This window comes from Centruroides vittatus, unplaced genomic scaffold (genome assembly GCF_030686945.1).
Source record: "Centruroides vittatus isolate TY-2023 unplaced genomic scaffold, ASM3068694v2 scaffold_1444, whole genome shotgun sequence".
In the NCBI taxonomy this organism is placed as follows: Eukaryota; Metazoa; Arthropoda; class Arachnida; order Scorpiones; family Buthidae; genus Centruroides; species Centruroides vittatus.
In genome coordinates, this window is record NW_027122679.1 from 2680621 (window position 1) to 2697838 (window position 17218).

The following is a 17218-nucleotide window of genomic DNA, read 5'->3' on the forward strand; positions in this document are numbered from 1 at the left end:
CATACGAGATGCGACCGATCTCGTATAGGTACTGGAGTAAAAGGACGGAGGAGGCAATAGTCAAGAGTCAGTCGGAAGATAAAGACTTTTTCTTAATGGGATGGAGGGAGATTTCGTATAATCCCGAGAGAGATAAGTAGAATGGTGACACTTCTATGTGGGTTGGGGTTATTCAAAAAGTCACTCGAAATCCGAATTATTAGGAACAACTAATTAAACAGTTTGCTGCGACTATTAAATGGGAACCCTGAGAAAACATTTAGAGGATAAATCCTCTTTTCGGGCGTTATCTTTTTAAATGTGTCGATGTTTTACTTAATTTGGTCAATTCGTGTATTGTTTAACTAAATAGTCCAATCTAAACTTTTCAGATGAACTTCCTCCGACGAGTCCCAACATCAGGAATACGTACCATCTTTCAACGAAATCAAACTAGAGACAAAATTTTATTGACTTCCCTCTTGAAACTTGTGACTCTTGGTTTGAAAAATCTTTTGACAAATATTTCACATTTATAACTTACAAATTATTAAAAATAATGACTCCGGGTCCTCAGACCACACACCACACACACAAACCCACAAAGGATATGAAAAGTTTGTTTTCTATAAAATTCTTTATAGACTATTTAGGATATTATTGAGGAAATGAAAATTTTTGCTCTAATATAATTATAAATTAGAATTTTTTCGTATATGTTTTCCTTACATTGATTAGTAAATAAAATTTTTCATATTACTTATAAAAATCAATGAAATCACCATTTATTATTTTTATACTTTTCGTATATATACACATTATATATATCTTGCATATTTTAATTAAACTTTTTCTCTAAATTAAAATTAAAGATATTTAATTTCACATTGATCACGCAAAGAAATGCTCGTTATTGTTCTAAAACACCTGACTATTGTTAAATAAGGAACAGGAATATACAGTATATTTGTTCATTTGTGTTTACTTTAATTTCTCACACGAAGAAAGACTTAGTCACTATGAAAGATTATTACATTAATAGCATGAAAAATCTGGTTATTTTTCTATTTCTTCTCATTTGTAAGTTTAAACTATTAAATTAAATTTTATTGATATTTCAAACATAAATACTGAACGTTATTTATTAGAAATAATTCAATTTTAAATCTAATTTATTTATTTTCATAATCGTAGTTGCTTTCGGAGATTTTAAAGATACTCCAACTACTGAGGAGCCTATTACAACTGCTACTGAAGCAACGGTTGGATCAACGCCCGATGAAACTGTTGAGGTCCATTCGACTTCAGCAGCTGCGGAATCTACTAACAATCCAACTGCTACTAGCACTGCTTCAATGCAACCACAAGCAACTCATAAAGGCGATTCTTATGATGATGATCATCATCATATTGGAACTATGTCCGATGAAGATGATGAAGAAGAAGGTATAGGTGACGAAGCTATACCAGACGAAGAAATTGCTCTTGAAAAAGTAACAGAGCCTGACACAAATAATGATAAATGTGGAAACGATGCAGATATTACGGTGAGAGTTATTTGTAATAATTCATTTCTTTAACATAATTATGAAAAGATTATTGAGATTTTTACATTTATTATTTTATAACACAGATGAAAGTGATATATTTAGAAATGTTGAAGCAATATTTGAATAAAAGCAGTTGGGTGAGTTATACTCCATAACTGTTTCTATAATATTCTAAATCAGCGGTTTCCAACCCGGGGTACGCGTACTCCTAAGGGTAAGCGATAGGTTGTTTAGGGGTACAGAAAAAAGTTAGTTATTATGGCAGAAAAAAATAATATATTATGTATCACAAATTAATAGTATTAAAAAATTATTAGGTAAAAAATGTTCCTTGCAACCATACCCGTAACTAGGATTTTGGACGCCTATGGCCAAGAATAAAAATGGCGCGTCTTTTTAATTTTTGTTATTAAATAAAAATAAAAATGGTGGTTTATTTCTGAAATATATGTTCGTAGAAATTACAGATAATAAATACTATATAAATATAATTATAGAAGTTTTTCTGTTTTATTAATTTCGAATACATATTATTCCAAAACCTTTTCGTTGGCGCCTTTATTAAATCGGCGCCTATGGTGAGAGCCACGTTGGCCATACCCTAGTTACGGCTCTTCTTGCGACAATCACAAACTTTATTATACATTTCAGAATGCAACAATAGAAATAAAAACTTATGCTGCCGATTGTACAATGCAACAGATTAATAAATTTTGCGCAGTCGGTTAATAGTAGTGAGGATACCATTATGAGTGATTAGTGATTATGCTACGGACTTTTGATGGTGGGGTGTGTTACCGTTATTAGCGAGGTTGAGACCGAAGTTTTAAACGCGAAAACGTGTACGTCGGACGTTGAGCGCCGCTTTTTCTGTAAGCCTAGAAGTTCGACAATGGCGTCTGGAATGTCGAGCATGATTCCACTGACTTTCCAAACGCCATTGTCAAACTTCTAGGCTTACAGGAAAGCGGCGCTGAACGTCCGACGTACACGTTTTCGCGTTTAAAACTTTAGCCTTAACCTTGCTGTTATTATTATCTCTCAACAATATTTCCACGTGTTGTTTGAAAAAAGTATTTTTTATTAGCGAGGTTAAGAGGAAAGAGCTTTTTCTTCCTATCTAGGAGGGGTACAATCTAGAGAAATGACATGTCACAGGGTACGCTAATGAAAAAAGGTTTTTTTTTTTAACTCTTTCTGCCCTGTGGGCACTAAGAGGGCCTCTTTTAGAAGGCCCATTATGGGTTCGGCCAGGCCCACAATGGGGCGAGCGGGTGGTGAGGGACGGGGCCCGACATATCCGAACGAACCACCCCCCGAAAAAATTCCTGGGGATTATTCGACCCGTTCGGATTCAATCCCGGGTCCCCCAGAGCGGTAGGCTGCCACCTTGACCGCTCGGCCATCCGGCCATGAAAAAAGGTTGGGAACCGCTGTTCTAAATCATAAATATTATACATAATCAATTCTATTATTATAAAATGATTATAATCTGTATATTCTAAACTTAAAACTAACATATAAATTTACATATAGATTTTGAAATAATAAAAATTTCTAATGACTAAAATGCAGTTTAAAAAATATTTTTAAAATATATAAAACTAAGTCATAATAATTTAAAGAAAAATTAATTGAAATATAATTTAATTAGAAATTTATTTTATAATAATTCTTTTAACGACAGTTAAATTATTGTTAATGTCTTATGAGTTCCGAAAGGGCTCTTTAATCACATATAACGTAAGTTGGGCCAGCCTCACACCGGGGTAGCCGGATGGTGAGGGATGGGGTTTGACGTATCCAAAATAGATCCCTGATGAAAAATTGTTAGGGAGTTGCTCATTCGGACAGATCCATTAATCGCCAAATGATAGGCTAACTCACACCTCGTTCATCCGGCGGTCATTTCACATATTTATAAAGTTATTTTTAAAAATATCAAGGAAAATACCAAACGATAAAATGTGATCTTAACATTTCTAAAATGTTTGCAAGAAAAATGGTTTGGTTGATAAGATACGACAACACAACACATGATATATCAATGGGAACTCCCCGAAATAATTTTTTTTCTATGGGGAAGTAGCCCCTATTTAGTGTCTAAGACCTAAATTGGGGCCTGTTCCGAAATATCCGAAAAAGTCTACGTTTCCAGCCCAACGATGAGGGGCGAACCCGTGACTCGTGTTCATTGATTTTATAAAACCATCGAACACTGGTAATTAGTTAGTCCTGGATTCGGGCGTGTCCAACGGGCTGGCCACGTGGCTTTTTCTGGGTCTTTTTTTTTATTTAAACAAGTCTTATATGAAGTCTTTCGGACGTTAAGCAACTTCGATCACATGCGGAGCCAACCTATCCAATACGGATCACTTTTCGAATGTCAATAGTAAACCAGTATTAAAAGCCAACGAGGTTTATAGTTATTTATTGCAAATTAATTGATAATATAGATCAGAATATATTGATTTATATTGATTAATTTTTGTCGTTATTTTTTTCTGGGAAAGGATGGCTTAACTGCTGGATATAAATATGTTTTGATTGTAATAAAATGAATAATTTTTTTCAGGCAAATTATGAAGCTCGTCAAAAAGATAAACAGAAAGCGTTTGAAAAAATAAGTAATGCTATGTGCCATGGAGCTTCGAAAAAACACTGGAGAAGAAATAGGTTGGATTACAATACGTACAATGTAAGTTTTGACCAAGAGCACCCACAGGGAGGAGCCATGAAGTGCAGTTGCCCTTCCTGAAATTGTTTTACTCTTTGCCTTTTTGATGTTTTTGGGAAAAAAATTTAATAAACAAACGTATTTTATAAGAATAAAGTCTTTCCATTGAATGAATGCAGTCCGCAAGCTCAAATTAAGGCTCTATTAACACAGGATGTTCAAACCCGTTCGGACGATTTATTGCATTATACCATTTTGTCGTTGTTTGAAGCTGCGGACTCACAGAATATATTCCAGTTACCTGAAGACGAGACGATATGGATAGTTTTCCAAACAATATATTAAGGGAACTGTCGATAGTTTTAAGTAAATTTGCTTTCTGTATTACTATTGATAACAAATCTTGGGCTATCATACATCTTTATTATAGACTTGTAAGCGTGAAGAAAAGTCCCTTTGCCCAAACTAGGTAATAAGTATAGACGATATTTTAATATAAAAGCAAAGAAGTGTCATCTCTTTAGCGAGACAACGATAATATCCAGTTAAAATACTATTAAACTAAATAGTAAAAATCAATAGATTATTGAAGATGTGGTTGTTCTGTATTCGATAAATTCAAATTAATTAAACTTATTTAAATGATATTATTTTAGCAAAGGAATCGATTATTTAATCAAAACTCCGCATGGTTTTCTCCAAAAATCCCGTGGGCGCTCTTGTTATTTTGATTCTGATAACACAGATGATAATTTACTTACTGTTAAAATAATTACAGAAGCTATGGTTTATTAAGTCTAACATTTAAAACAATCTTTTATTTCAGTTTATCTCCGGATACTTTAAAAAATTTTGTAAATGTTTACAAAATTAGTCAATATGACGCATTGGACAAATATAATTTGGAATTAAATTGCATTTAATCTCACTATAAATTTTTAATTAATAATATTTTATTTGTTAAAACCAATTTTACAGTGTAATTAATATATTAATAAATGATTTAATGTTTAATGTGTATTAATGCTATTAAATTGTTATATAATAAAACAAAGAAGTGGTTAATAATGCTTGTGCCTTTTGTCGAAAATTTCGAAAATTTTGCAGAGAGATTTGTGTATTCTGGGGATTGATGCTATTAAATTTTGCTGGCTAAAGTTCGAGGAAGTGGGGGAATTGAGAGGTCATGTGTCATATTTTTGGGCACAAAAGGTTATCCAGACTTCCCAATAATCAGACACGACGATCTGGTTGCTCTGTTAAATTCTTCGACTACTCGTTGATTGAGATTATCCACCATAAAAATAACTTGAATTCATTTCTCCTTACTCAGCACCATATAAAAGAATAAACAAAAAACAACATAAATCCTGTGGTTCTAGAATTACGGAGTTTAAAAAATTCATGACAGTGATTCAAAATTGTGAGTTCGGTGGTCCGTGAGGTCAGAAAAGTTGACCACCGCTGGTCTAAAACACTAATATAATAATGATGTCCATTTTTCAACGCAGAATGGAAAAGGTAAACTTAGATAGACTTATATAAATTGACAGTATTTAAATAACACTGTATAAAGAAGAACTAATAAAATAGTAAATTACAGTACAAAAATTATCGATAACAACAAAAATGGTTAGGTTAGTAGAGGCTATGTAAGAAGCAAGGACCAGTAACATAAGCAAAATGTACACGAACGAAGTCCATTAGCAGAGCCACTGCATACTTACTAAAGTAAGCACGAAATGGCACTTCATAGCTTTAGTCAGGGAGGCCAAAATGTCTATGCGAAGAAGAATTTGATTGATGGAATAAAACAATGCAACACTTGGGCGCAGATTGTCCAAATGTTTCATTGTTGAAATGTAGGTAAAAAAGTACAAAAAGATGTTACTTCCGGGAAGGACTTTCTATGGGAAACTGGCTCCTTTGTAGGCTGAACAGACGTAAAGAAAACCCGAAAAAGTCCACTCGGCCAGCCTGTTAGCGAAGCGCAAACTCACGACCAACTACCAGTGTACAATGGTTTTATCCACTCGGCCACTGGTAAAAAAAAAGTTCACCAACGTCAAATTACGTTCAACTGATCATTGCCCTTCAGGTAAACTGATGATAGAGAAACTTCTTATAAAGAACTCTTAACCATTTTACTTACTGAAAGCTAGAATGTTTGTTCACGGTGATAAATGATTCTGCATTTCTACTTAGGCTGAATGTTAAAGAACAATAAGGACGAGGTCCACGCCCAGCTACCAAACGTAATTAAATAATTTTCATATCGCGTAATGAAGGTATTTTCTATTGGATTAAATACAATACAAAAAGGAAAATACACGCTCCCTTAAGAATTTCGTTATTTTATTTCAAATTCTGAACAATTAATCAAATTTGACAACATGTAATTATGCACACGAAACCAAACATATCAATCATTATTATTATTTATAAAATCCTGTAAAAATATAATGAGAACAATTAATTATATATATTCAAGTTTTTACTTCCGAAATTTGATAAAATAAATATATATTTACCATAATTACTTTTTCACATTCTTCAGCATTGTCGTCCATTGCCTAAGGTTAAATTTAGAAAAGAAATATTTAAAAAGTCAGCGGTCGATACTTTAATATCAAATTACAAATTGACCAAGTTCTTACAGTTTCTACATATTTTCGTAATTTTCTCTTTGTTGTCTAAATAATAATAATAAAACACACTTTATATTATTTAAATAATTAATTTAATAACGAGTTAAACGAATTTAAAGCATCAAGAAGTGTAAAATTTAAAAAAGTTGTTTAAAACAAATGTAAATTACAAAATAAAAAATTATTGTATGCTTACCCTATTCATAGAACCACGGCGATAAGTACACATCTGTATAAATTTTCAATATTAATTATAATTAAATTAAATTAAATATTTTAATATATTTCATCCATAATTATCTATTTTAAAACGTAATCACTAAAAAATTGCAGAAATCACTTGCTTAACTTTTCTGGCAACATTTAAACAAGGTCTTAAACTTAAGTGACCAGAAAAATATATAAATACATAAATGCATAAACTTAAAAATAACTCTTTATAGAAAAAAAAAATTGTTTTTTTTTTCGCAACTTAACAATAGTCAACTTATTTAAATTAACAATAAATTCAGTATATTATTATTGCAATAGGAATTTATTATTGAATTATTGATGTGAATTTATCATTTATACCACGGAATGACACCGTTGCTGCTAGAACCCACAAGGGAACGGGCTACTAGCTACTAGTTGTAAGAGAAAGCGACAATTTTCTTGACAGCATGCGAACATGTTAAAGATGTTACGTGACCAAATTGGGGACACTTTCCGTTACGGTGTTCAATGCGGGACTAACAACCTAAATCTGGGACAGTCCCGCACAATCCGGGACGTCTGGTCACCTTATCTTAAACCAGTGTTTCTCAAACTTTTTGGACCGCGACCCCCTTCTGCACTTAAAAATTTCAAAGGACCCCCGAAGAATAAGTATGTGTCAAAAAACATCCCGGAGGGAGGGGTTGTTTTTTTTTTTTTTTTTTTTTTGTAACTCTTTCCGCCCAGTGGGCACTAAGAGGGCCTCTTATAGCAAGCCCATTATGGGTTCGGCCAGGCCCACAATGGGGCGGCCGGGTGGTGAGGGACGGGGACCGACATATCCTGACGGACCACCCCCGAAAAATTCCTGGGGATTTTTCGACCCGTCCGGATTCGATCCCGGGTCCCCCAGGGAGGGGGTTAGGCTCGTATTTAAATATTTATATTATTTTTATTATTTATATGTGCAATTTATTTAAGTAAAAATTATTTTATATATTTTTTATTTCTATTATTTCTAAACATGAATCCATAGTAAATTTATAAAATATTTGAAAAAATTGATCTGGCATCAATTTTTCAGCGACCCCCAAATATTTTTCACGACCCTCTTGGGGGTCGCGACCCCCACTTTGAGAATCACTGTCTTAAACCACCAACGTTCGCTATGGAGCTGCCATTTTCGATCAGCAGTTTCGAGGTTACGGTATAGATTTTACGCTATCTACGTGCTATAAACTGCACGCTTTTTCGAGTTCAAACCACGGAATTCCTTTCATAATTTCAAATAGAGTACTTTTGTGAAAACCAGGTTAACCAGCCGGTCCGATTTTAAAATTTTATTGTTTCAAATCCCCTCGGGAGATAACGATCCAAATCTGAGATAACAATCACAAGTCAAAGGATGTGCAGCCTTCCGCCGTCAAACCCGCTTCCCTCCCTCTCCGGATTCGACCTCTGAGTCACGGAGATCGATTCATCGTCTACCGTCATCGCAGCGGACGGGACTTGGAGTATAAATAGGGGGGAGATATCTGAGAACGGCAGAATTGTGTACATTAATGACCCAAGGCACGTATTACGTGAATCACACATTACGTGCCTTTCGTATTTAAAAAGCATTATAGATCACCGGAAAGGAATTAAGCATGTATTAAATGAGCGCTGGTGTTTATGCTCTATACAACTAATACTTCGAACTCCCCTACATTCATTCTACTCAAATCTTCTGATGTGCTGAAGACTATTATAAACTTCGTTCTTAAGGAGCATAGACCATGCTTTTAACATTATATATATAAAATAATAATAATACCTGATTTACATTATCCGTTTGGTGAAGGCATAAATATATACTTTTAAACTAAAAAAAAAAAAAAGTTAAATCATATATAATTAACAATTTTCCGTTTAGTAGACTATATAAAATTTGATTAACTTACTATCATTATATCAGGACAGCTATCCTCTTCTCCTTTGATAGCTAAAAAATAATGTTAAAGATATTTAGTACCGTATATACAGTACTTAACAATGTAACTATGATAATAATGTACCTATAAAATATACAACGATAATGTATGAACGGAAGATTGAATTCATATTCTCTGATAACAAGTCAAATATGGCTTCTCGAACGATGCAGCTAAGTTTCAGCTGAATAAATATTTCGTATTTGACTTCTACATTCAGTTTAATCGAAGGCGATTTGTTAATCGTGTTTTATTTTCTGCTAAAAGAAGCGTCAAGCCTGTATTAAAACTTTAATACAGTAGAGCATCGATTATCCGACCCCCCGATTAACCGACTTATCGGTTAACCGACCGCGTTCTAGTCGGCAAATTCAAATGTCCGCTAGTGATGTGGCGCTACAATATTTGGCTATGTCTTGGCTACTTTAATATTATTTTTGTTAAATTTTTGCATGTTTTAGCTGGCAACACTGGCTCGACCATGAAAGGGAGGCTAGTATTTAAACCAGGCCTAATACACTATACTAATAATGTATTTTTTCATACTTTTCGGTTATCCGACCAACCCGTCCCCAATTAAGTCGGATAATCGATGCTCTACTGTATTTATTTCTATATTATTACGATTAGATTGATCACAGAGATGATCATAAATCTATCCAATCGAGCCTATACGTAGAAGCGAGTTTTTCCAGCCATTCACGAAAATGTAGTACATTGTTATAAATAATTTGTATTTAATAAAATGCTATACACCATATACAAATTAGTAATATTATAAAACTAACTAGCACTATCTTCATTGTACGCCTAAACCTATTACTTTTGCCGTAATCGGCACTCGTACCGTACATTCCTCGTATGTTATTCATTAGGCAGCTTTGTATACTTTGTTAGCGTTAGAAACAATGTAAATTAATTCTTAAATAGAAACAAATACACTATATCAAAAGTAAAGTTTTATTTAAATATAAATTTATATTTAACTTGAATGACAATTATAATTTTAAAGGCAAGAAATTAAAAATTTGAATTTTATTTCAGTAATAACTCCATTATTATCTAATTATATAAACAGCAAGTAAAAGTGTATTTATGATATTTTAAATCATAGAATAACGGTTTCAGTTATTTGCCATGTTTCTTTATCATGTTTTTAACTTTTTTCATTAGCTTCTTTTCTATAGATTTGGGCTTTTTATGCAATTTTTTATTCTTATAGTTTGCTTGTTTCAATTGTTTCACAGGAAATGATACACTTTCGATGACTTCTTCGCTCGAATCTTTTACTCTCTTTATAGTTATTTTGGATGGGTTTTTAGGTTTGGTAAGTTTTCTATTAATGCTTTTAATTTTCTTTGTATTATTCTTTGTACTATTCTCTTTCTCTAAAACGTGTGAACATATGATGAAATAGTCGATTATATTTTTAATGCTTTCATTACATATAACGGAATTGTCGGTATCATTACACATCATAAAATACTCAGTTCTGTTGTATATTGTACCGTTACATGTAATTAAATAGTCGGTTCCGTTTGATGTATTGACATCCACAAAGATTTTCCAGCGGCTAACTAGAATAGGAAAAACACAAGAAAATATTTTATTTGTATTCATAATTATTACATGTTTTGAGAAACAGAAGGGAACAGAATGTAATGCCAATATCTTATGTCGCACCATAACAAGGACTATTATTTAACTAAATCATAAAGTATACAATACACAGTATTTTCTATACACTATTTCTTCGTTATATTCGTTAATAGAGATAAATATAAATTTTAAATAGCATAAATAAAAATGCATGTTAGAAAATATTTTAAATGACTTACGGGAGAACAGAATTAATTCAATTAATTTCATCATATTATATTTAAACCTCGTAACTTCTTCAAATCAACTGTAAATTGTTCATCCGAGGAAAGCCTTCAGAGGTTATTTATTATACCTTTTATTGGCAGAGCAAAGCAGGTGTAAAGATCAGGAAGAGGAAGTCTCTTACTAAAGTAAACGTGGGGATTTCAGTAAGGTTTTATAACGAAAGAATTGAATTTTTACGTGATATCACGATTTATTTCGAAATTAAATAAACGCTATTACAAATTTTATAGAATATAATAAAGGGAAAGTATGGCGATTTGTCAAATTCTTACCCTCCCACGCTTTTCCCCCGTTTCACGACGTTTTAACCCTCTGCCAGCTGAAAAATGTAAAAAATTCTGTATAGCGGCATCCATTTTGCATTAAATCTTATAAGTCAGTACCGGATAAAAAAATTTCGAAACTTGGTAGGGTTATTTTTATACGAGAGCATTCGTGCTAATAAATTTTGATCAAGTTGTGCAAGTGCCATTTTCTCAGGGCCGTTTTAATTCGTAAGACTCAAGGCCCCGCGAAAATTACAAACCCGTCAAATTTTAAAAATAAAAAGAAATTGTGAATAGAATTCTTCGGCAGACCCTCAAAATGGATATAGGGCAACGTGCGGTACTAGAGTTAAGCTGTCAACTATACTGAGGTGAAAGAGTGATATGCCAGAGGGGTTCCCGACGTACAGTACCAGAAAGCTTAGGAACACGGCTACGAGTTATCAACACACACTTTCCATTTCAAATATTTCCTATAGAACTTACTACAGTAGTGTTTTACCATCTCGGTCATTTAGTTATCGTGATTATCGTTGCAGTTCGATCAATTTGCCTTTTGTTTTTGTTAGTTACGGCAACGCAACACTTGCCTAGGGGAGTGCCTTCAGGGAAGTCTTTTTTTAAGGGTCCGAATGTTTAGGGAACGGAACCGCTTGACCACTTGTCTGCTAAGTTCACTCAAACTTACAAAATCAAATTAAAAAAAATTACAAGTGTTATTTTATGTACGTACATTTAATTTTCATTACTAGTTATTACGAGGCTACACATCAAGTCTCATTTGTAATTATGCTAAGATTGTATAGATGATAGATTCAATTATGTCAAGATTGGGAGTTCCCATTATGCATGTGATAACTAAATTTTTAAACAATAATCTTAAAAAAATAAAGTCCAGCAACGAATAGCTTAATAGCTCGTAGCAGCCGGAAATGTTATTAAACAAAAAAGAAATTACTTTTAAATAAAAAACTAACAGACGGAGCTACATTTTACTATAAAACCTATTATTATAATGTAAAAATTAAGCTTTTTGTTGTTATTTTATAAATAAAATTTTAATTTTAAAAAAAGGTCATTACTAGATGTTAACGAAGATTTTACTGGCCACTTAAGTCCAACCCTTTTCGAGCTGCGACAAATGACCCCCGCTCGACCTTTAACAACCGAAATTTAATAGAACGAACGCGCCCTTTATACGCAAGTTACCACGCCGAATTTTGTTTCGTAATCATTAACCCATCGGGAGATATATTGAACGAAAATAGACGTCAAAATACATAAAATTTTCGGTTTATTTATTATTTTTCTACATTCTTAGGACTCAACGCGAAGTAGTTATACATAAAGCGCCGACATTTTAGTGAAAAAGAACCAGAAAGTTACATACAAAAACACTAGGGGAAAAAAAAAAAAATCCATTCATGTATAGCTTCAATATAGAAAAAAACAAATCTAAAAATTTAAAATATAAAGTAATTTTTCTTCAGATTTTTAACATAGAACGGTATCTGTTAATCTAACATTGCAGCTCCTCTGAAAGAGAAGAAAAAAAAATTACATTATTTTTTGCTAAGCCAACCTTTATACTTAACAGTATTTATTTACTCACTTCGATCGTATCGTACCAATCGGAGCACTTTGGATTATTCCTCCACCATTGCGCCACTTTCTGTATAAACAAACAAAATATATCACATTCGAATATTGAAAGACAAACTATGATACTATCGTACACTTACACTATTAACTTCTCGTTGCATTAGAGTAGTTATTATCTGTAACATAAAATATTGGGGGGAAAAAAATAGTTCCGTAAATATAAAAAAAAAAAAAACAAAAAAGCAAGAGAACTTACAAGTCTATGCAATGGGAAAATAGGAGCTCTCGAACAAACCTTCAGGAAAAAAAAAAAAATAAATTGTTTTCCGGTCCTTTAACTTATTTACAACAGAAAAGCTTGAATTTTAGGTTGGAAAAAAGGAAAAAACACAATAAAAATTTGAATACTTACAGTTCTATTTTTGTATCTCCGATAGACATTTTCAAATAAGGAGTCTATCTAAAATTTTATACAAAGAAAACCGAACAAAACACGTATAAGTAGATTTATATACACACTATACAATACTTTTCTTAAATTAATTTACAGAAAGATACTGTATTTAGCATTTTACGACTTACAGTTTCCTCTCTTTCTGGATAACCATTACCACTAAAATCCCCTTCTATTTCTATACAATCTGTTAGAACATTTAATTCATTAAAAAATTTACCAATAAAAAGTTCTATAAGAAAAATTTCGTACTCACTTATACTTGACGTAATTATTAAAGTTATTAGGAGGATAATCCCGAGCATTCCTACCAGGCTGATGATATTCATATTGTATTATCTCGAGTTGATACGCTACAGGGAATAAAGGAAGTATTAAAAAAAAAAAGAGTGAAACTCCTATTATTTTCTGTTACTGTCGAACTCTATTTACATAAAAAATAAAAGCTTTTCCTTCGAAATGTTCGGGTAACTATGTCAATGTTACCTGTCCTTTATATTAAAACCCGTGATAGTAAATTCATATTTAAATCTTTAAATTAAATTGAATTATCTAAAAATGTGGCGAGTATATTATTAAATATAAATATATTTTAAATTAAATATGATTATTATTAAATTAAAAATTTTAAATAAATACTAATTCTTTATAAAATAAAAAAAATATTTATGCAAATGTGAAAATTTAAATACTGTATTTTCTATTGTTTTAATAGTTTATAAACAGAGAAATTTCGTAAATATTAATATACTAAAAGCAAATTTTCTTTTATTTACAAAATAATTAGATTTTTTAAATTAATTATACGTTTATCCCGTGTTGACTTTACTCTTATACAATTATGCATTGAGAATTTTATTTTTCCTGCTTATATATAACGGGGGAAAAGTATGGCGATCGGTCAAGAAATGACCCCCCCACCCCGAATATTTTTACATTTATAGTCTCGGGACATTAAAATGTCGTGAAATGCCAAAAAGTCTGGGGGGTTCTTCTGTATGTACGGATGTTAATGTATATGTGTGTGTGTGTGGGGGGGGCACGATTTCATTCACCCTGTACTAACTCCTGTGATTTTTGTCGAAATTTTTGAAATTTTGCAGGGAGGTTTACGTATCAGGGGAATTGACGCTATTAAATTTTGGTGGTTAAAGGTCGAGTGGGTGGGGAGATATAAGTGTATCGTGCTTCATACCTCGAGTAGGGTCGGACTTAATGACGATTTTACTCGTTACTAGCATTTATAATTTTTATGAAACCCGTCTCTACCCTCGAAATTAAGATTTTGCCATTTTATAACATTGTAATTAAAAATGTAAAACTTATTTTTTTAATAAAATATTATAACAGATGGCGCCACACGTAGTTTTAAATGATGCCGGAAAAGTTAAGCAACTCGTTGCTGAATATTTTCACCTTATACTTACCGTATTTTACTGTTTATTGTTTAGTTACGGCAACGCCTTCCAGAGAGGTTTTTTTAAGGGTAACTGGCCCCTATTCAGGCGTTACAGACGTGGAGAAAACCCGGAAAACTCACTTTTCTACTGAATCCTTTATTTACACTCGTTAGAAGATTGTGAATATTTGTTAATTTTTAATAATTACAGAAAAATCTTGTTTATTATTACGTCATCTGCGAGACAAACAAACAATAGCAATTCATTTTTATGTAAGAGAATAGAAACAAAAGAAAGTAGGCCAAGTATACATCGATATACAAGACATGAAATACAGCCTAAATTTATATGACAGAGCTATAGATGATTTATGGAATAATTACGGTTTTAACTTTTTAAGAGTTTTGAATTTAGATCTGAAAGGTTGTATAGTGTCTGTGACAGGCTGGCAGAACAGAAATAAGATTGCTGCTAAGATAATTAAGAAAGCGACTATAGGAGAGTTGAAACTATGGCCGAAATTACTACATCCCAACATACTACCTCTCTACGAACGTATCAGATTAGACGAGACTACCGTGGCTTTCATTATACCATTGAAATCCGGAAATGTATTAGAAACAATGAAAAGAGAACATTTCAAAAATTACTTCGACAGTTTTTTTACTCGCAAAAATTGGTTGTTTCAAATATTATGCGGGCTTAATTTTCTGCATCAAAAGGGTCTCTATCATTTAAATATGAAATTAGAAAACGTGTTAATATCGAGCAGATCGAACGTTGCAATATGCGGATTTCAATTTATAACTACCGAAAACATCATAGAAGATCCGAAAAAGATTGGATGTAGAAAGACTTATTTACCACCAGAAGTTTACTCGTGGAAGAAAAATAATAATTGTATAAAATACGTTTTTGTATCGGAAAAAATCGATATGTGGTCATTCGGCATAATTGCACTAGAAATAATTACCGGTAAACCCATAGAGAAGCATTCTATACTATGGAGGAGATTCAGTACGGAATGGATGAAGTGGAATAAAGGGATAGAAACGATGCTCAAAAGGATTTTGAACGATCCACATCAATTTAAAATTCTTCTCTCCAATGCTTATCCAATGATTAAATTTCAACCTTGTCATATCTGTATCGTTATGGATTTCTTAAAGCAGTTTATTAAGAAAAATTCCACGAAAAGATCATCTGCCGAGGACGGAATGAAGCACGATTTATTTTATGTAGTCAGCATTACTGCAATTGATAGACGTGCCAAGTGAAGATAATAGAAATGAATAGCGATGGAAGATAAAGGTACATCAGTTTTATAAAATCATTTTTTACCAACCGAATTTCAATAGTTTGAGCCAACGTTTTACCTTAACTGATCCTTTTATACAAAGAAAATTAGTGGACATTTACTCTGAATTACAGAACATATTGTACGCTTGACTTTAATCGTTGCGTGACACGATTGAATAGCCGTTGTATTGCTTTAAATAGAGAGAAACATGTAAATAAATTTCCTGCAATGTAGTCATTTATCAAAATATAATGCTACAGTTGCGTGTCTTTTTTTATAAAGACGAACTCTCGAGAAATTGAGCGTGATAGGTTGACAACAGTAGCTTTTCAAAACTTGTATAGGCCTATGTATTGTATATAAATATTTTTGACAATATTTAATATGGGAATGTTATTAGTATGCTAGATGCTGAAATTATAAGAATTTTTATTAAATAATTTAAGTTTATATTTGGTTTGTTTGATGAGACACGGCAGTTCAACACATGTAGAATTTGCCAAGGAGGGTGCAACGCGAAAACATGGTGCATTATACTATGGGCAAAAAAGGGTAATTACCCGGGGTGCCCACCAACAGGGGGACCAAACCAATCTTTTATAAACTCCTTACTGTACTAACAATATCTAAATGTAAATTTGGATCATATCTGGGGTGCTAGATGACCAGTGTAATGCAGGCTCAGGGTGTAGATAAAGAGATCGCATTAAAAAAGGAACGAGGATACCGGGGGGATTTCCCCAAAATTCCCCGAACAAAACTGAAGTCAACGATGTAAACTGGGCCACTAATTCAAATTTGACTCGGGCCTCGTGAACCTATAACGCGCAACTATCCGGGAGGACATTTTATGGGGAACTTGGCTCCTCTTTAGATATAAACCCATGACCAATGATCAGTGATTCACCCGGCCACTAGTGGGTCAATTTAAATTTAAGTTTAGTTTCTTGTTACGATAAGATAAGGAAAGTTACTCTTTCGTAACAGAATTTTCACTTTGATAAACTTTTTGTATTTACGCGCCCACATTTTTATATATGAGAAATATATCTGTATGCACGTGTATATAAGTAAATGTCACGTCTGTACGTAAAAGTTAAATATAATAATTCAATTATTTATTTTAAAAGTTACATAATTCTTACTAAAATTAATTATTATTTTCGTATAATATTATTTATTTTTCAGATTATATTCAAGAAGAATTTAACTGAAAATGTATTTATTTTAATTTGTTTACACGCAAAATTATCTTCTTTTCTTTAAAAAAAGTAATAAAATAAAGTT

At 32.4% G+C, this 17218-nt stretch overlaps 3 protein-coding genes across 4 annotated transcripts; 2 read left to right on the forward strand and 1 right to left on the reverse strand.

The window, feature by feature from the left end:
* The first annotated feature begins 998 nt into the window (after window positions 1–998).
* On the forward strand, window positions 999–5113 carry LOC136987062 (uncharacterized). Its single transcript, XM_067284698.1, has 5 exons — window positions 999–1059; window positions 1174–1526; window positions 1613–1666; window positions 4105–4227; window positions 5033–5113. Exons 1-5 carry the CDS (start codon window positions 999–1001, stop codon window positions 5078–5080), a joined length of 639 nt encoding a protein of 212 aa, XP_067140799.1. The 3' UTR covers window positions 5081–5113.
* A 7556-nt stretch (window positions 5114–12669) lies between these two features.
* LOC136987063 (uncharacterized) lies at window positions 12670–13631 on the reverse strand. Its single transcript, XM_067284699.1, has 7 exons — window positions 13488–13631; window positions 13360–13418; window positions 13190–13237; window positions 13034–13072; window positions 12918–12953; window positions 12788–12847; window positions 12670–12711 (listed from the first exon to the last, which is right to left on the reverse strand). Exons 1-7 carry the CDS (start codon window positions 13558–13560, stop codon window positions 12670–12672), a joined length of 357 nt encoding a protein of 118 aa, XP_067140800.1. The 5' UTR covers window positions 13561–13631.
* Window positions 13632–14881: 1250 nt separating this feature from the next.
* Window positions 14882–17182, forward strand: LOC136987034 (uncharacterized). Of its 2 annotated transcripts, none has more exons than XM_067284671.1 (2): window positions 14882–15942; window positions 17120–17182. In XM_067284671.1, exon 1 carries the CDS (start codon window positions 14958–14960, stop codon window positions 15906–15908), a length of 951 nt encoding a protein of 316 aa, XP_067140772.1. In that variant the 5' UTR covers window positions 14882–14957; the 3' UTR covers window positions 15909–15942; window positions 17120–17182. The 2 variants fall into 2 exon arrangements, with proteins under 2 accessions (XP_067140772.1, XP_067140773.1); XM_067284672.1 differs by lacking the exon at window positions 17120–17182 and adding an exon at window positions 16063–16081.
* The last annotated feature ends 36 nt before the right edge of the window (window positions 17183–17218 follow it).